This window comes from Panthera pardus, unplaced genomic scaffold (genome assembly GCF_024362965.1).
Source record: "Panthera pardus isolate Hobbes unplaced genomic scaffold, ASM2436296v1 HiC_scaffold_8, whole genome shotgun sequence".
NCBI classification, from domain to species: domain Eukaryota; kingdom Metazoa; phylum Chordata; class Mammalia; order Carnivora; family Felidae; genus Panthera; species Panthera pardus.
The window spans coordinates 12,758,905-12,778,526 of record NW_026527013.1 but is presented as its reverse complement, the minus strand read 5'-3'; the positions used below and the strand labels follow the sequence as shown (position 1 = coordinate 12,778,526).

The following is a 19,622-nucleotide window of genomic DNA, read 5'->3' as shown; positions in this document are numbered from 1 at the left end:
TTGCCCCGCAGGTTACCAGCGGCAGCTGACCTACAGGCACCGGGACGGCTCCTACAGCGCCTTCGGGGATCGGGACGCATCGGGGAGCATGTGGTGAGTCCCCACTCCGGAGGGTATGGCCGCGGGGTCTCTCCACCTCCCCCTCACCCCGGAACCACAGCCTCACGCGCAGCACAGCAGGGCCAGGACCCTCGGGGCCAGATCCCCGGGGTGGCCGGGGGGCCTGGCTGGGAATTGGAGACAGCCGTGGCCCCTGCTCCCCCGGGATTCAGAGGGCAGGATGTGGGCAGGTGTGCTGGGCCCCGGGTGCGGCGAGGGGGGGGGCGGTTCTGCTGCTGTTGCCGCAGTGCCCCAGGCGGAGCCCCTGCCCTCCAGCCCCTCGGGAGCAGGTCCTGGGCGTTCTGGTCTCTTCAGAGCCCACTGGACCCAGAAATGGGGGTGACCCGGAGGAGGAAGGGGGTGGGCTGGGAGAGGCCATACCACCGCCTGGAGGCTGAAGTCGGGGGAGTGTGTGGGCACAGCAGCCTGGGGCCTGGTTTCCCTTTGGCTTTTGGGGCGTCCAGGGCAGGGATGGGGCTTCAGGGTCCCGGAGGGAGAGTGGCCGGGACCAGCTGACTCCTGGGGCAGGCACGCACAGGTTTTAGGGTACGGGCTATTTCGCATTTTGGCGATTCACGTCAACAGAGCCCGGAGCCACCACTTGAGTTTTTTTCTTTTTCTTTCCTTTTCCTTTTCCTTTTTTTTTTTTTAGTTTTGGTAAACTACACAAACAAAATTTATAATCTTCACCATCTTAAGCATCCAGTGCGGTGACATCGAGTACATTCACCCTCTCGTACAGTCGTTACTGTCCGTCTCCCCAGAACTCTTTTTGAAACAACTTTGGTTTTTTTTTTAATGTTTCTTTAATTTTGAGAGCGATAGAGAGACAGAGCGCGAGCAGGGGAGGGGAAGAGAGACAGGGAGGCACAGAATCGGAAGCAGGCTGCAGGCTCCAGCTGTCAGCACAGAGCCCGACACAGGGCTTGAACCCACGAGCCGTGAGATCATGACCTGAGCCGAAGTCGGACGCTCAACCGGCTGAGCCACCCAGGCGCCCCTGAGAAAACTTTTTGTTAATGCTTATTTTTGAGAGAGAAAGAGTGTGAGTGGGGGAGGGGCAGAGAGAGAGAGAGAAAGACACAGAATCGGAAGCAGGCTCCAGGCTCCGAGCTGTCAGCACAGAGCCCGACGCGGGGCTCAAACCCATGAACCATGAAATCATGACCTGAGCTGAAGTCAGATGCTTAACTGACTGAGCCCCCCAGGCACCCCGCGTTGAGCTTTTATGAGACTGCGAGCGTGTGCTCGAGATTCACGCGCGCTGAGCAGGTGTCAAAGTTTCTTTCCCTCTTAAGGCCGAGTAATAAATATCTGTTTGTGTGGATACGCCCGGTTTTGTTACTCTGTTCATCAGTCTGGACAGCTGGGGGGGGCTCCCATGGTGTCTAGGGCGACAGAGCTGCTGGGAACACAGGTGCACAAATACCTCCTTGAGACCCCGCTTTCGTATTTGGGGATGTCCCCAGAAGTGGGACCGCCGGGTCGCATGGGAACGCCACCTTCAGCCTGTCAGGGAACCGCTGACCGTTTTCTTCTGGCTGCCGCACCACTTCCTGTTTCTTTAGCAGCACACAGGGCTCCGGTCCCTCCACATTCTTGCCGACACTTGTTGGTTTGTGCCGTTTGGACGACAGCCCCCTGATGGGCGTGGCAGGGGGGAGCTGCTGGGTTTTGAGGAGCGAGGACCGCGCCCCCGTCCTGAGTGGGGCGTTCTCCCGCCGACGGTTCTATCGCTTGTCTCTCTCGGCTCCTTGGTTTCCATCCGGTGTTTCTCCCGCGATTATTTTTCACCCCCTCATTCATCCCCCGGTCCCATCAACTAAGTCACTCGGGTGCACCGTGACAGAGCGGGGAGGGGTGCGGGGTGGGCAAGGCACAGGCCGCAAAGCCAGGGATGGGCAACTGTGACCCAGAGGTGGGCTGTGGGGAGGCCAGGCGGGGGTCTTGAGGGTCCCGAGAGCCCATCCCAGAGCGGGGGTGCCCGAGAGGCTTCTTCCGGGCAGAGGCACGTGGGCTGAGTATTGAGAGACAAGTGGGACCTCGTCCTGTGTAAACGGGAAGGGAAACGTGCCTGGACACGTAGCTGAGGCTAGTGGGTTGGCGGAACGTTACCAACTTCAAGCCACAGAAATCTGGCCGATAGGCAATTCTGAATGCCAGTTCACGCCACAGTGCTGGGGAGGCCACAGGGTTGGCCAGCCTGGCAGGCCCACAATGCATCGGGGCCCCGGGTCTTTCCTCAGGCCCCTGTGGGCTCTCTCAGCACAGTGGCTGCTCCCCTCATGGTGGCAAAATTGCAGCAGCTGCTCCCAGCATCACCGCATGTGCCCATTCTAAAGTCACTCTCAGGGCCAGGGACTGAAATGCCCCTAACTGTGGCTGGGTGGGGCCATCGGGGGTCTAAGCATCTAAGGCACCTGGCTGCAGGCTTCCAAGAAAGACTGGAGATCTCTCTGGAAGACTGGGGATCTCTCAGGGAGTGGCTGTGGAGGGGCAACAAGGAAGGTCTCCTGCATGTGGCAGGGGGAGGCAGGGCTGGACCAGTTCCCGGGAAGGCCTTGAGTGCCAGACCCTGGTGCTGCAGGGAGGCGGGCCTCTGTCACTGGGCCCTGCTGGGTGCCCACACACTTCCCTGGCGTGCTCACAACAGCCCCCGAGAGGGCAAGCTGGACCCTCCTGTGTTATAGGGGAGGAAGCGGAGACTCGGGCAGTGCAGGGAGCGTGCACGGTTCCTCGGGGTGCCCGCGGGAGGTGACCTTTTCTGCACCACCGTCCCCGACCCATGGCCCTCCCAGCCCCTGCCTCATCCTGTTTTAGGCTCACGGCCTTTGTCCTGAAGTCCTTTGCCCAGGCACGAAGCTTCATCTTCATCGACCCGCAGGAGCTGGCGGCTGCCAAGGGCTGGATCATCCAGCAGCAGCGGGGGGATGGCTCCTTCCCGGCCGTGGGCAGGATCCTGAACAAGGACATCCAGGTGAGTGGCCTCTCCGCCTCCTTCTGGTGCCTTAGCCCTGCCCCCTCCCCCACTCCCCGGTGCTGGCTGTCTCGGGCCAGTAGGAGGTCAGGGGCTGTCCCCTCTGGCTCAGGGTGAGGCTCCAAAGTCCTCTTGCAGGGTGGGATCCACGGCACAGTCCCGTTGACGGCTTACGTGGTGGCTGCACTCCTGGAGACAGGCACTGCCTCGGAGGTGAGCACTGGGCGGCTGGGGGAGTGGGTGGGCAACGTCCCCCCCGCAGGCCAGGCTGGCCGTCCTCGGGCAGGCTTTATTTCTTCCTTGATGCCCTCCTTCCACTCTTTTTTCATGCTTTCCTGTGGTCCCAGGACGCTCACCTTCTTGTAGCCCAAGGAAGAGGATTGAGAGGGTCCTGTGACAATCGTGGGGGGGGGGGGCGGTGGAGGTGCTGTATCCTGAGTACAAGACGTCCCAGGACTATCTGACATCCCGGGACCCAGTTTGGGGCTACATCACGTTCCTGGCTAGTGACCCATGGGCTCACTTCCGGGAGTCCTGTACAAAAATTTGTGAAATTTTTTGGGGGGAAGGGTCTAGAACCTCCATTTACAGTGGGTACTGGAGCCAGTCAAGGTTTAGTTGTCCCAAGGGACTGGAGGGCCATTGTTGCTTCTGTGAAGCGGGGTGCGTATAACATGTTCCCTGCGGTGAGGGCGTCCCTGGTGGACCCCAATCCTGGGAGTAGGGACCCCACCATTCCTAACATCTGTATCGGTTCTACATCCCCTGGTGACGAACTGGGAATTGTGGCTTTTCTCAGAATTCGTGGCCTCCCGATCCAGATTTAACCTCTGGGTCTAGGGTTTGCCGTGACCTAAGATCTTCTAGGTCCTGTGCACTTTGCCTGGAGGGCCCCTTGCCCCGTGTTAAAGGGCTGAATCGTGTCTCCCCGAAATGTATATCCTGAAATCCTAACCCCCTGTCTTAGCCAGCTCGGGCTGCCGTAACAAAATACCACAGTCCAGGAGGCTTAGACCACAGACATTTACTTCTCATAGTTCTGGAAACTGGAAAACCCAAGTCAAGGTTCTGTTTGAGTCAGTTCTTGGTGAGGGCTCTCTTCCTGCCTGGTAGACAGCCACCTTCCCTCTGTGTCCACACATGGCCTTTCCTTGGTACGCATGTGTGGAGAGAGAGGGAGTTCTGGTGTCTCTTCCTTTTTGTGTAAGGACCCTAAGCCCATTGTGGGGGCTCCACCCTCAGAAGCTCAGCTAAACGTAATCACATCCCAAAGGCCCCGCCTCCTAACACCATCACATTGGGGTAGCGCTTCAACGTATTGTGGTGGGGGGCCCAGACAGCACCCCCATACCTCGGAATGTGATTAGGGCCTTTGAAGAGGTAAATCAAGTTAAAATGAGGCCGTCTGGATGGGTCCTAATCCAGTATGACTGGCATCCTCATACAAAGGGGGTTGGACACAGACACACACGCACAGGCAAGATGACGTGGAGACACAGGGAGAAGACAGCCGGCCGCAAGCCCAGGAGAGGCCTGGGGCAGCCTCTTCCCTCAGTGGCCTACACCGTGACCTCAGACTTCCGGTCTCCAGATCTGTGACACCTTGTCTTTTTTTTTACTGTTTTGCAAACTCATACACCCTGCCTCTAGGATGGCCAGCAGTCCTGAGGGAGTCCCAGGACCGGGGGCGGGGGCTGGTGAGTGCCTGCACCTCTGAGGCCGAGGGACCCCGGCCCCTCCGCATCCCCTGAGGCGGGCCCCTCCTGTCTCCTCTGGCTCCGCTCCTTCTTCCAGTTAAATGGACTTCCAGGTCATTCGGACCCTGTCACACGTTTAGAGCTGTGTCACGTGTGTCTTCATTCACTCCGGACTCTGAAGGCCTCTGTGCCCTAGGCTGGATCGTGGCCCCTGGATCGGGGTCTGGGCTGCTGTAGCAAGTACCACAAACTGGCTTCAGACAGCACGAATTTATTCTCTCACAGTCCTGGAGGCCATACGTCTGAGGTCCAGGTATCAGCAAGGCTGTGCTCCTTCCGAAGGCTCTAAGGGAAGGTCCTTCTAGGCCTCTCCAGCTTCTGGAGGCCCCGGGCATTTCTAGTCTTGTGGCCGCGTCACTCCAGTGTCTGCCCCTGTCTCTGCATGGCCCTGTGCCTGCGTCTCTGTGTCCTCTCCTATGGGGACATGGGTCCTAGCTGCGGTGTGTCCAGGCCCCAGGAGGTACCTGGTATATCTCAATGCCCCGCATTAGGGGCGGTTTCCATACTTTGTCCTGATCGAAAGATGGAGAGCTTTGGGAGAGCATGCTTTCTGAGATCTTAACAATCTAAAGCAGAGATGTCTTTTTTTGAGAGAGAGAGAAAGCTGGAGTGGGAGAGGGGCAGAGACAGAGAATCCCAAGTGGGCCCCACACAGCACAGAGCCCAGTGCGGGGCTCGAACTCACAGAACCGGGAGATCGTGACCTGAGCCAAAATCAAGAGCCAGACGCTGAGCCAGCTGCACCAGCCAGGTGGCCTAAAAGCAGAGTTATCTTAACACCATGGCTCCATCGGTGCCCACGGGAACACCGTTGCTCATTTATTAAATTCACGAATGCTTCTAATCACTCATTTTTTCCATTTAACCAATATGCTTGGGCAGCTTCTCTGCATCAAGCCCCCGCTGGACAGCGGCCTCAGTTTCTGTCCTCCAGCGGCTCACGTTAGGGCTGGGGGAGAAGCATGATCAGGGTTGGTGGGCTTCCTGGAGGAGGCAACACTTGAAGTGAGGCCTGGAGGATGAAGTGGGCCTGGGCAGGGGTTCTTAAAAGCCAGCCTGGTGAAGGGGTGGGTGGGACAGGGTGGTCCGGGCTCTGCCTGATTCCCCCAGTACTTCTCTGGGTTGATACACTGTGCTCAGACCTCATTCGGAAGAAAGCTGGCACCAACAGAAAGGGGATGGGGTTTTGAAAGCCAGGTCCGCAGGCTGCGGGAGCCCTAGAAGGAGGCAGAATGAGAGTCTGGGAGCTCTCCCTAGGGGCGCCCTGGGAACCTGCGGGTGGGGAGGTGGGTGGGGGAACAGAGCAGCCTCGCAGGGCTCCACTCCCCACCCCATCCCGCAGGAGGAGAGGGGCGCCATTGCCAGAGCGAGGCACTTCCTGGAGTCCAGTGTGCCCTTGGCCGCCGACCCCTACAGCAGTGCCCTGACCACCTACGCGCTGACCCTGCTCCGCAGCCCAGCAGCCCCCGCAGCGCTGCTAAAACTCCGCAGCCTGGCCATCACGCAGAGTAGGTGGCTCCTGATCGCCACCCCAGAGGCCACCATGGGGCCTGCCCACCGTGCATCTCCCTAAACGGTTCATGAACACACGCATGGAGCTAAGGAGGCACCCTTTGCTCAGTCCGTTTTGTTTGTTATTCGTTGTTGCATCTAGCGGCTCCATTTGATGAAGTGGCTTGAGCCCGTGTGTCATTTTTCTCCCTCGTGGAATAGGGGATAGCCCAGAGGGCAGTAGAGAACGCCCCAGGCTTCCTGGAGACCAACCCCCGGACAGGGTGCTGGGAGGCAGGGAGGGCCCCCCTGCCTTCCATCGCCGGGTGAACCTTGGGAAGGAAGCCGTTTCTGTCTGCAGGATGTTGGTCTCTCCACCCACAAAATGACTACTCACTGTGCTTGGGGAGCCCCAGTCGTGGAGACCTCTCAAACCAAGCCCCCTCCCGGCCCTCATCCCGCTACCCGCCCCCCACCTTCCCCAGCAGCTTTTCTGCCCATGATGTCACCTGAGAAATGCTTTCATTGCTAAGAAGAAAAACAAACAAACATTAAGCAGAATTCTGAAACTACCCGATTGGATGACAGTGTCTATTTAGGACTAACTGCTTGAGATCTGGGGCAGGGAGCACGGATTTCTCTGTGGTCCGAGGGCCTTTTACATCACACACGAACTCAGAATCCTTGGAGCCTTACCAGGTAGCAAGCGGCTTCCTCGGTCCCGAGTGGGGATGGCTGGAGCCGCATCAGGGACCCGTCAGGAGGGAGGCCACCGATGTCTTCCAGGGGTACAGGAGAGACTGGGTCCATCATGTAGTTGCAGATCTGAGACAGCCCCAAGGCCCTTCCTGTCCCAGCCATCTGCCCCTGGCACCCTACTCCCCTGGGGTCCACCCCCCACCCCCGCCACGTCTCTCCTCGAGACCCATATGCACTGACACTCACCGCGGGATGCCAGGCTGAACACTTAATTGGGTTGTGGCCCCTGACCTGTCCTGGCCCTGCAGATGGGGTCACCCACTGGAGCCTGACGGGTTCCCGGGACGTGGACAAGGATGCATTCCTGAGCTTCAGCGATGGGGTCTCTCAGTCAGGTACTGGCCCCCTGCTTTGGGTGCTGGGTGCTGGGTCCCGCCATTGGAAGGGCCCCAGCCAGCCTTGTCCATCGCAGTGGTCTCAGCTGAGGTGGAAATGACGGCCTATGCCCTGCTGACCTACACCCTCCTGGGTGATGTGGCCACGGCCCTGCCCGTGGTGAAGTGGCTGTCCCAGCAGCGGAACGCGCTCGGGGGCTTCTCCTCTACTCAGGTGAGTTGAGCAGGGCCAAGAGGAAGAGGCTCAGGTCCCGGCGGGGTCGCTGAGGCCCAGGCTCAGGGCTCAGAGTTCGCCAGGAAGCCACCACGTGCTTCAAGGCCCAAGGCGGCTCCTGGAGATGAGGAGTCCAAGAGAAGGCAGGGGGTGGGGCCTGAGGGACAGATGCACCCGGCTTTGGGACAAGGACCCAGCCTCTGCTTCTGTGGGCATACCCACCTGTTATCAGGGCCCCCAGGCCATGGATGTCTGTCTGCAGCAGAATCATTCTCCATTCCACCCACATGGGTCTCCGGCCTTCAGAGACGGTGCATGGTGCCCCCAGTTTGGGCCAGACCTCTGGGGATGGGGGGGGGGGGGCGGGGAGCAGGGAGGGACACTGCTGGCTGACCCATTCCTGGGGCTGACAGCACCTCCTGCTGTGTCCCCAGGACACTTGTGTGGCTCTTCAGGCCTTGGCAGACTATGCCATCTTGTCATATGCCGGCAGCGTCAACCTCACCGTCTCCCTGGCTTCTACCAACCTGGACTACCAGGAAACTTTCGAACTGCACGGGGCCAACCAGAAGCTTCTGCAGACCGCGGCGGTGTGTATTCCTGGACCAGGGTTTGGGGGGCAGTGCTGGAGGCCCCTCCCCCCTGCCTGCCACACCCCCTTGTGTGTCTGCAGAGGGTGTCACGGCGTCTTCTCTCTTCAGATCCCCAGCCTCCCCACGGGACTGTTTGTGAGCGCCAAGGGCGAAGGCTGCTGCCTGATGCAGGTGGGGCTTCAGGGAGGGAGATAGGGCACTCGCTGGGGCTTCTGGAACCTGGGGACGCCCCAAGGGGCAGGCTGGGAGCTCCAAGCTCAGTGGTGGTCCAGGCTGAGTGGGATGGATGTGTGTGGCTGAGAGAAACCCCGGGACAGACTGTCTGACCCCCGTCATGCAGCCCAGCCTGACCAAGGCAGGTGGCCATGCATTCTCTCGAGTGTGGGTCCCCCCCCCCAACAAGAAAATCCATTTGCTCCTCAATCCAGTGGTCTCTGACCATACGCAGATGCCCTCCCCCGCGCCCAGGGTTTGCCCAGTGCTTCAAATCTGTTCTCCCTGCTGCTGTCTGAACCAGGATGTGCCCCCCTCCCCCGGACCCAGCCTGCCCCCCCTACAGCTCCTCGGTCACCAGGCCCTGGGATTTAGCTGCACTCTGGGCTGGGGCAGCCCAGCCTGCGGGCTCCGGCTGGTGGTCAGAGGGCAAGTCTGCCTGGAGACCCTGAAAACCTCAGCTTCCCCATCTCTAAAATGGGAGCCCAGACGACACAGCGGAGAGGTGGGAGAGGCCTGGAGGCTGTTGGACCTGGGCTTGACATGCGTGAAAATGGGGTGACGGTCATATCTGCACCCCCTTGGGCACTTGCAGGGCTAAACGAAGTAACAGTTGTCCCCACATCTGCCATTCATGCCACTTTTGTCATCGTTCTGGCCATGGCCCTGCCTCTCCCCTCCCCCAACCCCAGGTTCCCTAAGCTTCGGTCCTCCCACACCGCCCCCTCCCCCAGATTGATGTCACCTACAATGTGCCAGACCCGGTGGCCAAACCAGCCTTCCAGCTGCTCGTGAGCCTCCGGGAGCCCGAGGCTGAGCAGCGGCGGACCCCCGCTCCCGCCTCCTCGGCCGATGATGACGACCCAGCAGCCGACCAGCATCACCAGGAGTATCAGGTGACCCTGGAGGTGTGCACCAGGTAAGGCCACCTCCCCGCGGCCAACACTCCTGCCTGGGCCTCAGAGGAGGGCCGTATCAGAGGAAGACAGCTCCTCCCGGGCCCAGGGTGCTGAGCAGGTGCTCAGGGTTGGTGTTTTGCGTCAGTCTGAGCCCGCGGATTGTGATGCTATCAGCTGGCATGCCTGGGGCACGCACCTGCTCCCTACTACATTTCCCACTGCTGTGGCCGGACCAGCCCTTGTGGCTTTTGTTACAGTTGCAAGATACCCTCAGCAACAACTCTCAGGGAACTTTGAGGGACAAGGTTCATGACTTATTGGTCCTGGAAGTTACACAGCATTCCTGGGGCCAGACAGCAAGGTCACAGGTACAGAGAGAAAAAGTATGCACCTGGGGCTCTGCCTTGACTGGGGTAGAGGGAGGGGATCTAAGGTTTTGCCAGTCCATTCTCATATTTTTAATGTCTATTGATTTATTTTGAGAGAGCACGCGTGTGAACAAGTAGGGGAAGGGCAGAGAGAAAGCGAGGGGCGGAGGGAGAGGGAGAGAGAGAATCCCAAGCTGGCTCCGTGCTGTCAGAGCAGAGCCCGACGCGGGGCTCGAACTCACAACCGTGAGATCGTCCTAACCCGAGCCGAAATCAAGAGTCGGACACTTCAGCCCCGTCAGTCCACTCTTTTTTTGGCGAATTTAAAATTAAGGGCGGGAGTCAGGGAGCAGGAAGGGAAAAGCAGGTTAGTTGCCTCGGCTGCCCAGGGTTTTCTAAAAGGGGAACTTCCTGTGCGTGGGGCGCCTGCCTCCTTGTCTAGCTCTTGAATCTAGTAGCTGTGTCAAACAGCTGGTGGTGCGTTTATCTGAGATGGACATCTTTGACGTGGATGCTTTTGCAAGCAAATGCTTGATGTCAGGCACTTAACACTGCAGATGGCTTTTGAATGAGAGAAGGAAACAGAAGCTTCCAAATGGATGCAGCAGACCCCAGTGACAGGTGAGGCAGGTGGCCCAGGTGGGGACAGCTGTTTGTGGCCCCTGCCCGACTCACCAGAGCCTCAGGCCTCTCAGTTTCCTGAGGGTGACCCCAGGACCAGGTCACAGGGGTCCTCAGGGGGGGCACGGGCAGCTGCCCTCAGAGGATGCTCGTTACCTTGGTGACAATATGGGAGCCCAAAGGTGGATGGTTGCCATGGCATCCAAAGCCCACTGGGGCTGCCAAGGCCACTCTCCCATGACCCTCAATCTGCCATCAGCTGGGGTAGGGGAGCAGGAAGCAGGCAGACTGGCCCAACTCTGGCCCCATTAGGCCTGCTGGGGACATGCCTGGGCTCCCATGGCCCTATGTAGCTGGGGACATCTCTGTTCCTCTCTCGGATGTATGTGTGCCATCCAGATATGGGCTTACTCAGGCCTCACCCCAACAGGAAGCCTCCCCATCCTCCCCAGGGGCTGCGGCCACCATGGCCCCTTGGGCCCAGAGTCTACCGGTTCCCCTCTGAATATCAGTCACCTTCCTTGTCACCAGCACGTGGCACTGGGAGGGCCTGGCACGTAGCAGGCCCCAGAGGTCAATTGGGCATACCCCATGTCACAGAAGGGGAAACTGAGGACAAGCACTGGGGAGTGACTGGGTATCCCCAGTCACCTGGGCTCCCATGGCCCCACGGAAACTGCTTCCTGTGCTGGGGACACAGCACGGGGTTCGGGGCAAGCACAACCCAGAGTCAGTAGACCTGGGTCAGGCCCAGAACCCTCGGCAGGGCCCTCTCCTTATGATCTTAGGGTCTCGACTGTGAAACGGGCTGACCAGTGACCTGTGTTTGTACAAATGGGCCACCCAGCCAGGCCTGGGGTGGGTTCGCCCAGGACTTCAGGCGTGGGGATTGTGGCGGGGGGCACAGAGGGGGCCACGAATTCCACTGTGGGGCTTGAGCTCGAGGGCCTGCATCTCTCCTCTCGTTGGAAGGTGGCTGCATGCGGGGTCCTCCAATATGGCTGTCCTGGACGTGCCCTTGCTCTCAGGCTTCCGGGTGGACATCGAGAGCCTAGAGCAGGTGAGGTGGTGCTGGAAGGCGGAAGCCGGGCGGGGTCTCTAGCTGGCCACCCTGACCAGGTTGCAAATTCCCAGCTCTTTTTTTTTTTTGGCCTCTCCGGGCAAAGTTGGTGCTTTTGGGCTGGTCGCCTGCTGAGGGGCAGGTGGGGAGGGGTGGGATCCAGGTGGTGGAGGAGGGATTCAGCAAATATGGGTGTGTTTTAGGGACAACATGGGGTGCCATAGGATACCCTCCTCCCTCGTTTTCCGGAGACCTACCACTACCCTCAAACTCAAGAGAGACGAGCCCCATGCCCCCTTTTGTGCGAGGGAGGCACAAAAATGGGGGTGCTGTCTTGCCCGAGGCCGGAGGAAGCCTGCAGTGTAGGGAGGATGGAGAAGGAAAGGCAGGGGGTGGGGGCGATCAGGGAGTCTGGGAAGAGGCAGGGTAAGGAGAAGGACCAGCACAGAAGCCTTGGTTTTATGGATCACACACGAATTCCCAGGCTGGAGGGTGTTACATGTTGTAGATGAGGTAAAAGCAGGTGGCAGGGCCCAGCTGGGCACCTCGGGTTGCCCTGGGCTGGGGCTGGATCAAGGGAGGCTGCAGGAAGGGGAGGGAAGGCGGGAGCTCGGAGTACCTTCTCCTGGGTTCACGGGTCACACTGACCTCCATCCCCTGGGCCCGGTCCGTGGCGACTTGCCGGACAACCATAGGCAAGCCCCCCAGCCTCTGGGGCCTCGGCTTCCTTCCGGAACTGGCCCACCTCCCACTGAGCAGCGGAGGCCCCACGGAGACCGGGGAGGAAGCAAGCACTGGGGACAGGGGCTGGGTGGACCCTGACCTCTGGCTTCCTCGCCAGCTGCTCTCTGACAAGCATTTCACGCTGAAGAGGTACGAGGTGGCTGGACGCAGAGTCCTCTTCTACTTTGATGAGGTACCGGCAGTGGGGTGGGGGCGGGGCAGGGGTGGAGGCTCCGACCGCACCCCAATTAGCGAGGGAGGGCAGAGCTGTCCTGGCCCAGTGTGGTTCCTGCAGCCGTCTCCTATCATGAGAAAGAAACGAGGGCAATAATAAATCCAGGCAGAGCTGGCACAGCTGGTGGCCTTGTGCCCCAGCCAGCTCAGCTCACGTTGGTGGGAAAAGTTGGGAGGGATGTGGAACGGTATTCAGGCATAGAAAGGAATGGAGCACGGGTGCATGTGGATGAACCTGGAAAACATACTGGATGGAAGAAGCCAGACACGAAAAGGCTTCGTAGTGTATGATCTCATGCACATGAAATGTCCAGAACAGGTGAATCCATAGAGACAAAAAGCGGGTTAGCGGATGCCAGGGGCTAGGGGAGGGGAGAGTGAAAGACCGGCAGAGATGTTTTTCCAGGTAGGATGGAAGGACCCAGAGAATTGAGTGGAATCAGGTTCCTGTGTTTCACACACCCCTGGGTACCCCCCCCCCCAAATCGGCCAGTTCTGGGCGCATGCTTTGAGGCAGAGCGGAGCCTAGGGGCCCTAGCTCATCCCTGAGCCTAGTGGCCCCAGCCAGGCCTGAGCCCGTCCGCTAACCCCGCAGATCCCCAGCCGGTGCCTGACCTGCGTGCGGTTCCGGGCGCTCCGTGAACATGTAGTGGGCAGGACGTCCGCGCTGCCTGTCTCTGTGTACGACTACTACGAGCCTGGTAGGCCCGCGCCCGCCCGCGCCCCCAGCTCAGTTCCTCGCCTTGTCACCCATCATTTCGTCACTCTTTGCCTCCCGCGTCCCGCAGCCTTTGAAGCCACGCGCTTCTACAATGTCAGCGCGCGCAGTCCACTTGCCCAGGAGCTGTGCGCGGGGCCCGCGTGCAACGAGGTGGAGCGCGCCCCGGCTCAGGGCCCCGGTGAGTGCGCGGGGCCACTGCCACCCCGACCGTCCTTTTGGAGCTCAGATCAGAGCGGGAAAGGGGGTCTCCAGGCAGAGGGGGACCGCTTGGTAAAGGCAGGAGAAGAGGGCAAGGTCAAGGGTGAACATTGTGGGGGCGGGGCCGAGCAGAAGGTCGGTGGGCAGCGAGGAGGGGCGGGGCCGAGCGGGGTGCAGGTGAAGGCGGGAAGGGGCGGGGCCCGAATGGGGTGTGGGCGGTCAGCGGAAAGGGGCGGGGCCGAGCGGGGTGCAGATGAAAGTGGGGAGGGGCGGGGCCGAACGGGGTGTGGGCGGGCAGCGGAAAGGGGCGGGGCCGAGCGGGGTGCAGGTGAAAGTGGGGAGGGGCGGGGCCCGAATGGGGTATGGGCGGTCAGCGGAAAGGGGCGGGGCCGAGCGGGGTGCAGGTGAAAGGGGAGGGGCGGGGCCGAACGGGGTGTGGGTGGTCAGCGGAAAGGGGCGGGGCCGAGCGGGGTGCGGATGAAAGTGGGAAGGGGCGGGGCCGAACGGGGTGTGGGCGGGCAGCGGAAAGGGGCGGGGCCGAGCGGGGTGCAGGTGAAAGTGGGGAGGGGCGGGGCCCGAATGGAGTGTGGGTGGTCAGCGGAAAGGGGCGGGGCCGAGCGGGGTGCAGGTGAAAGGGGAGGGGCGGGGCCGAACGGGGTGCAGGTGAAAGGGGAGGGGCGGGGCCGAACGGGGTGTGGGTGGTCAGCGGAAAGGGGCGGGGCCGAGCGGGGTGCAGATGAAAGTGGGAAGGGGCGGGGCCGAACGGGGTGTGGGCGGGCAGCGGAAAGGGGCGGGGCCGAGCGGGGAGGGAGGGCGCCCAAAGCAGAACCCGTACCTCTCTTCCTCCACAAAATAGAGGCGTAGCGACTGCAGGGCCCGGGCCATGAACTCAGAGAGTGGCCGCAGCAAAATGTTGGGCGGGGCTGGGAGGGGTCCTTCAGGGCCTTTTTCTTTATTTTTCAAACATCTTGAAATGGGTTTAGATTGCTTTCGTTGATAAAATTTTGTTTTCGTAAGTAGTAAGCAAACACTTGAATGAAATTCTACCAAGTCAGGGCTCAGGGACTCCTAGTAACTGTCGGGCCCCAGGCCCCACCCGGTGGAAGGTAGTCCCTGCCCCCGGGGACTTTTCCCTCACTCCAGGCCCGGTGGGAAGCGCAGACTAGGTGGGGATTGGGGTCCCCCAGTCCCTGCCTTCTCCTCGCCCCCAGGCTGGTCCCCAGGCGAGCGGGGTCCTGCGGCTGCCCCGGAGGAGGGGGCGAAGATTACGCGCTGTGGCTGTCCCCGCGACTGTACCGCCCGCGGGGACCCTGTCTGCGGCTCTGATGGCATCGTCTACACCAGCGCCTGCCACCTGCAGGAGGCCGCCTGCCTAGGCCGCGCGAGATTGGAGCCCGCGCCCCCTGGCCACTGTGTCCTCGGTGAGGACCCACTCTGGATCCAGCCTCTGGGACCCCACCTCTCCCTGCATATAAATAGTGCATCACCCTATCTTTTTCATTACCTCCTCCTCCTCTCCATCACCTCCTCCTCCCCATCACCACCTCCCCACTCCCCCCACCCCCTTCTAGCATCACTCTCTCCTCTTCCTTCCTTTTTTCTTCCGTTTCTCCCACCACTCCTTCCTGAATCTCACAGTCCTGGATTCTCTGTCCCTGATCCCCACAGCTTTCCCCACAACGGTGGTCCCTGCATCTCTCCTCCAGTCTCTGTCTCTCTGTCTTTGGACTCGAGACCATCACCCTCTGTTCCTCAGGCGTTGTGTCCTCCCCGCCCCCCGCCTCTGGTTCCGTGTATCTGGGTTTCTGGGTCTCCTCAATCTTGCTGAGTCTCTCCTCACTCCCACCCGAAGCTTGTGCCTTTCTGCATCTACCCATCTGTGATCTCTGTGTCCTCTTCCCCCACCCTTGGGACCTCCCACCTCCTGCTGGCCCATATCTCTCCTCTGCAAGGTCCCTCTGGGCTGTCATCCAGACCCTCCCCCTCCAGTGCCTTCCTACTGACTGAGTGCCCCTTCCTTTCAGAGCAGCTGACACCAGCCTCTGCGTCATACAGTTACGACTATGACCCAGCCCCCCTGGACGCTGGGCGTGTGGCAGCTGCTCATGGCCATGAAGTGATAGACTTGGAGGGGGAGGCGGAGGACAGGTGAGAGCTGGACCCCCCCAACTCCCTCCCCTCACTTGCCCTGGACCTAGCGGGAAGGAGAGTGACTCATCGAGGGGTCCGCCTGCAGGTTTCCAGGAACGAAATGGGGGATCCGTTCTCTCCTGACCCCTCTCCCCACAGTCTACCCAACACACATCAGGGAACAGCCTGTATGAGCCTGGTGAGGCTGAGTCCTCCCAAGGACTGGACCCCAGGACAGGCCTGTCCATGAGGCCCACTGGGACTCTCTGTTAAAGAAAGAAATTATTCACGATGCTTGTTAAAGATGGGAAGGGGGGCACCTGGGTGGCTCAGTCGGTTAAGTGTCCGACTTCAGCTCAGGTCACGATCTCACCGTCAGTGAGTTCGAGCCCCGCGTCAGGCTCTGTGCTGACAGCTCCGAGCCTGGGGCCTGTTTCAGATCCTGTGTCTCCCTCTCTCTCTGACCCTCCCCCATTCATGCTCTGTCTCTCTCTGTCTCAAAAATTAAAAAAAAAACATTAAAAAAAAAAAAAAAAAGATGGGAAGGAAGACTTTATTCAAGGGAGAGAACTTGAATATGAGATAGGTAGCGGGACGATGCAGTGGGGTCTTGCAGTGGAGAGGAAGACCGGACCCAGCTCTACAAGAAAAAGTGGGGATTTGTAGCCAAGGACCAGGATGGGGGGCAGTGGACGGAGAATTACGAACAGAAAACATCGGGATGAAGGGGGGATTCTGGCGGGACCCACCTAACAGTATTTCCGCTAAAGGCAGCCCAGGGTATCAGACTGCGCCCCAGGGGTGATGGGGAGGAAGAGGCCCATTAGATATCGAGAGTGATCAGATATGGGGGGTGGGGGAGGATTCCAGCTTAAGCTAATGTAGCAGGGTTCTTGCCACAATTGGACAGTGCTGAGATGAACACAGAAGCCCAGAAGTTGAGGCCCAGCTGAAAAAGAGTTTGGTCAGAGAATCTTCGTCACTCCAGGGAAGGGAGGAGGAAGTGGGTGAGGCTGGGAAGGGGCGCTGGGCAGACTTCCTGGAGGAGGCGAATCTTTTGGTTCTAAGTTAACAGCAGGCTCCAGAGGTGTAAGCCACAGGTTGATTTTATCGGCTCAGCTATGTGCCAGCTCCCAGGGGTTGCTGAGCACCGTCAGGCCTGAGGCTGTGTCTGCCTGAGCCCCGGGTCTCTCCACTATACATCAGTGGCACAGGCTGGTTTCCGCTCCCACTCAGCAAACCCAGTGGGAATGCTTGTCCTTGGGCACCCACCAAAGTCTGGGAGGCTCGGGGTGGGGGTGGGGAGCGTCATCCCACACCAGGCCCTGGGGCTTAGTCCGAGTGCATTTAATACAATCGTTGGTAGGTCTGCTGGGCTTTTATGGCTGCTGTTTCAATACGTGTTCTGTTTTGTTCTCCACGTGCCTCCCTTTGGGTTTACTGAATGTTTTTGGAGGCTTCCATTTGGATTCCGCTCTTCCTATTTTAGCATTCTTTTTTTTTTTTAAATCTGTTTTGTTTATTTTTGAGAGGGAGAGAGAGAGAGAGAATGTGGGGTAGGGGCAGAGAGAGGGGGAGAAAGGCTCCATGGTGACACAGTGCAGAGCCCGATGCAGAGCTCGAACTCACAATCGGTGAGATCATGACCTGAGCCGAAATCCAGGTTCAGACGCTTAACCGACTGAGGTGCTTAACCAGGCACCCCAGCATCACTTTTTACTCGTAGCTTCGGGAATTATCAGACATCCTTAAATTTGTTTTTTTAATGTTTATTTTTGAGAGACAGAGAGAGGACAGAGCCGTGAGGGGGGAGGGGCAGAGAGGGAGACACAGAATCCCAAGCAGGCTCCGGGCTGCGAGCCATCAGCACAGAGCCCGACGCGGGGCTCGAACTCACAAAACGCGAGATCGTGACCTGAGCCGAAGTCGGATGCTTAACCGATTGAGCCTCCCAGGCGCCCCTAGCATTACTTTTTACTCGTAGCTCCGGGGATTACAATATACATCCTTAAACTTTTCGGTTTACTTGGTGAGAGTTCCGGACTGCTTCACCAAAAACGTAGCAACTTTGAAGCCATTTCTGTCCATGTGTGATCCTCACCCGCCCCTCATGTTGTAGTTGTCCTGTGCCTGGCTTTAAACTCTCCCAAGCATTGCCCACCCCTCCCTCCTGTATCTGCTAGCTGTCTCCAGTGCCCGCCCAGAGGTTGGCTTTTGTTTTTCTTTGGTTCGGGTGGGGGTGGGGGGTGGGGGAGGGAGGTAGTTATTAAACTTCTAAATTTGAGGTAATCCTAGTTTCCCACGCGGTTGTCAGAGATAACACAGAGACCTCTCAGGTGCCCTTCACCCAGTCCCACCTGCGGTGACACCCGGCAGATGAGTCTGAAGACAGTGTCATACTAGGAGATTGACGTCCATACCTCCTGTGTTCATAAGTCACCACTTTGGCAATTGAGCCTGTGCTATTTCCCCGCACATAGGTTTGTGTCATCACCCCCATAGTCGATACAGAGCAGCTTCCCTTTCATAGTGACGCCTGCCTGGCCCCTGTCTGTAGTCTGTCGCTTCGGGGATGCTGTGTAAATGGAATCCTGTTGAGGTTGGCTTTTCTCACTCAGCAGAGTTCCTTGCCATCCGCCCACATTGCTGCGTGTAGCGGGAGTGAACAACCTGTCCCATCACCGTGACCCGGTGGGGGTGGACAGGGTCCTGAGGGGCCGGGCCAGACCATGGGCCCCCCAACCCCTCTCTAGGGACGATGCACCTGCCCCAGTGGGCAGAAGCGGCCAGGCTGAGCCGTGACGTGGAGGCAGGTTCTGCCAAGGGGACCTGGCAGCCCACGGTGTCTTTCTCTTTTTCTCTCTTCAGTCAGAGTGGCTTCTCTTCCTGACGCTCTGAGCAGGAGGACTTGATGTGGCTGCGTGCTATCACTGTCCGGTCGCTGGAAGGGGGCCACTGATGGGAGAGCTCCCGTGACTCTCTGGTGGGCTGGCAGACCCCACCCCAGGTGACCCCAGCCTCCGAATGAACCTGATAAACAGAACACAGAGACCTGCCTCCATGGATGACGGGCCTTCCCCCAGCCCTCCCTCAACCAGAGGGTCGGCCTCTATCCCCCCACCTCCTCAGCTGCACCTGGGGCTGGGCACCCCCCCTCCTCAGGCCAGAGCAGCTCACGCTCCCCCAGAGGAGACGCTCCTCGGAAGGACCTGTGGCCAAAGGCCTGTGTCGGAGGGGACACGATGACATTTAGCCCAAATCAGGGACACAAAAAACACCCATCCCCTCATCACCAACTTTGAAGTGGAACAGTCCGCCTTTCTCCGAAATCGCAAAGCTGTGGCCCCCTTTGGGGCACCTGGGCCGCTGAGCCCCTGGACCTAGACCCCAAATGGTCCCATAACTGTTACAGTCCCCACACACGCCCCCTGTCTCACCCCAGGGGTCCCTGAATGTTCCCGTTTTGACGGCCTGCCAGCCCCTGAGGGCAAGCCAATGGCTCTGACCCAGGCACCTTCAGCTTCCTGCCTCCAGGGCTAGGTCGACTTCTCATCTCGGGGCCTCACCACCGCCTACTCCCCCCACCCCCGGACTCCTGATCGTGGGGACTGCCCTCTCCCAGCTCCACGACCAGACCTGCCTTCCCTGGGGGACCCTCCCAACTGTCATCAGATTCCTCTTTGTAACCCGCGGGGGATGCCTTGTCTCTGTTTCCTCCCGCGCACTGTCTCCCCACCCCCTTGCGGTGGTATTTATTTCAGCCCACGCTGCTCATCTCTGACCCCCACCAGGGACAGCACAGAGACCCTGAGGGTGCTGCCTGGCCAGTGGGTCCCCGTCTTGCAGCACCGGCCACTTCCCCTGCCCGTTCCTCCCACTCCCAGCCTACAAGGGACGGTTCCTGGGCCCTGGGCCCCTTTCTCGGTGGAGGCAGCTGGTGTAATAAAAGCTCATTTCCAGAGTCACAGGCTTTGGCCTCCGGGGGGCAGCACTGAGGACTGGAGCCCCAGATCCCTAGTTCCCTAGTCCACGGGCCCAGCCTTTCAGAGCAGGATGGGGGAGGAACGTTTCAGATGCCTGCCCCCCAACCTAATGGTAGATTCCTGTGCATTTCTAAGACATTCTACCAGTGCAGAGAGGTCCCAGGTACCCTTCCGCAGCGGCAACATATTGGAAAATTCCTACGTCATCAACCAGGCTATTGACGTGGATGTGCTTCACTAATCTTAC

General features: G+C 59.5%; 1 protein-coding gene across 7 annotated transcripts in view; it reads left to right on the top strand.

The window, feature by feature from the left end:
- The window catches only part of CPAMD8 (C3 and PZP like alpha-2-macroglobulin domain containing 8), an 83,148-nt gene extending 63,795 nt beyond the window's left edge, over positions 1–19,353 (top strand). For 3 of the 7 annotated variants that reach the window (XM_053898469.1, XM_053898468.1, XM_053898466.1), the window contains 16 exons: positions 12–93; positions 2,920–3,076; positions 3,215–3,289; positions 6,176–6,341; positions 7,332–7,418; positions 7,496–7,632; positions 8,067–8,222; positions 8,334–8,396; positions 9,173–9,357; positions 11,299–11,386; positions 12,228–12,302; positions 12,939–13,044; positions 13,132–13,242; positions 14,474–14,683; positions 15,287–15,410; positions 17,512–17,590. In XM_053898469.1, coding sequence (XP_053754444.1) covers positions 12–93; positions 2,920–3,076; positions 3,215–3,289; positions 6,176–6,341; positions 7,332–7,418; positions 7,496–7,632; positions 8,067–8,222; positions 8,334–8,396; positions 9,173–9,357; positions 11,299–11,386; positions 12,228–12,302; positions 12,939–13,044; positions 13,132–13,242; positions 14,474–14,683; positions 15,287–15,410; positions 17,512–17,575 — 1,886 coding nt within the window. In that variant the 3' untranslated portion in view covers positions 17,576–17,590. Of the gene's footprint in view, positions 1–11; positions 94–2,919; positions 3,077–3,214; positions 3,290–6,175; positions 6,342–7,331; positions 7,419–7,495; positions 7,633–8,066; positions 8,223–8,333; positions 8,397–9,172; positions 9,358–11,298; positions 11,387–12,227; positions 12,303–12,938; positions 13,045–13,131; positions 13,243–14,473; positions 14,684–15,286; positions 15,411–17,511; positions 17,591–17,706; positions 17,873–18,260 lie in introns of those variants that run through there. The other 4 variants (XR_008420672.1, XR_008420670.1, XR_008420671.1 and 1 more) reach the window with 4 other exon arrangements.
- The last annotated feature ends 269 nt before the right edge of the window (positions 19,354–19,622 follow it).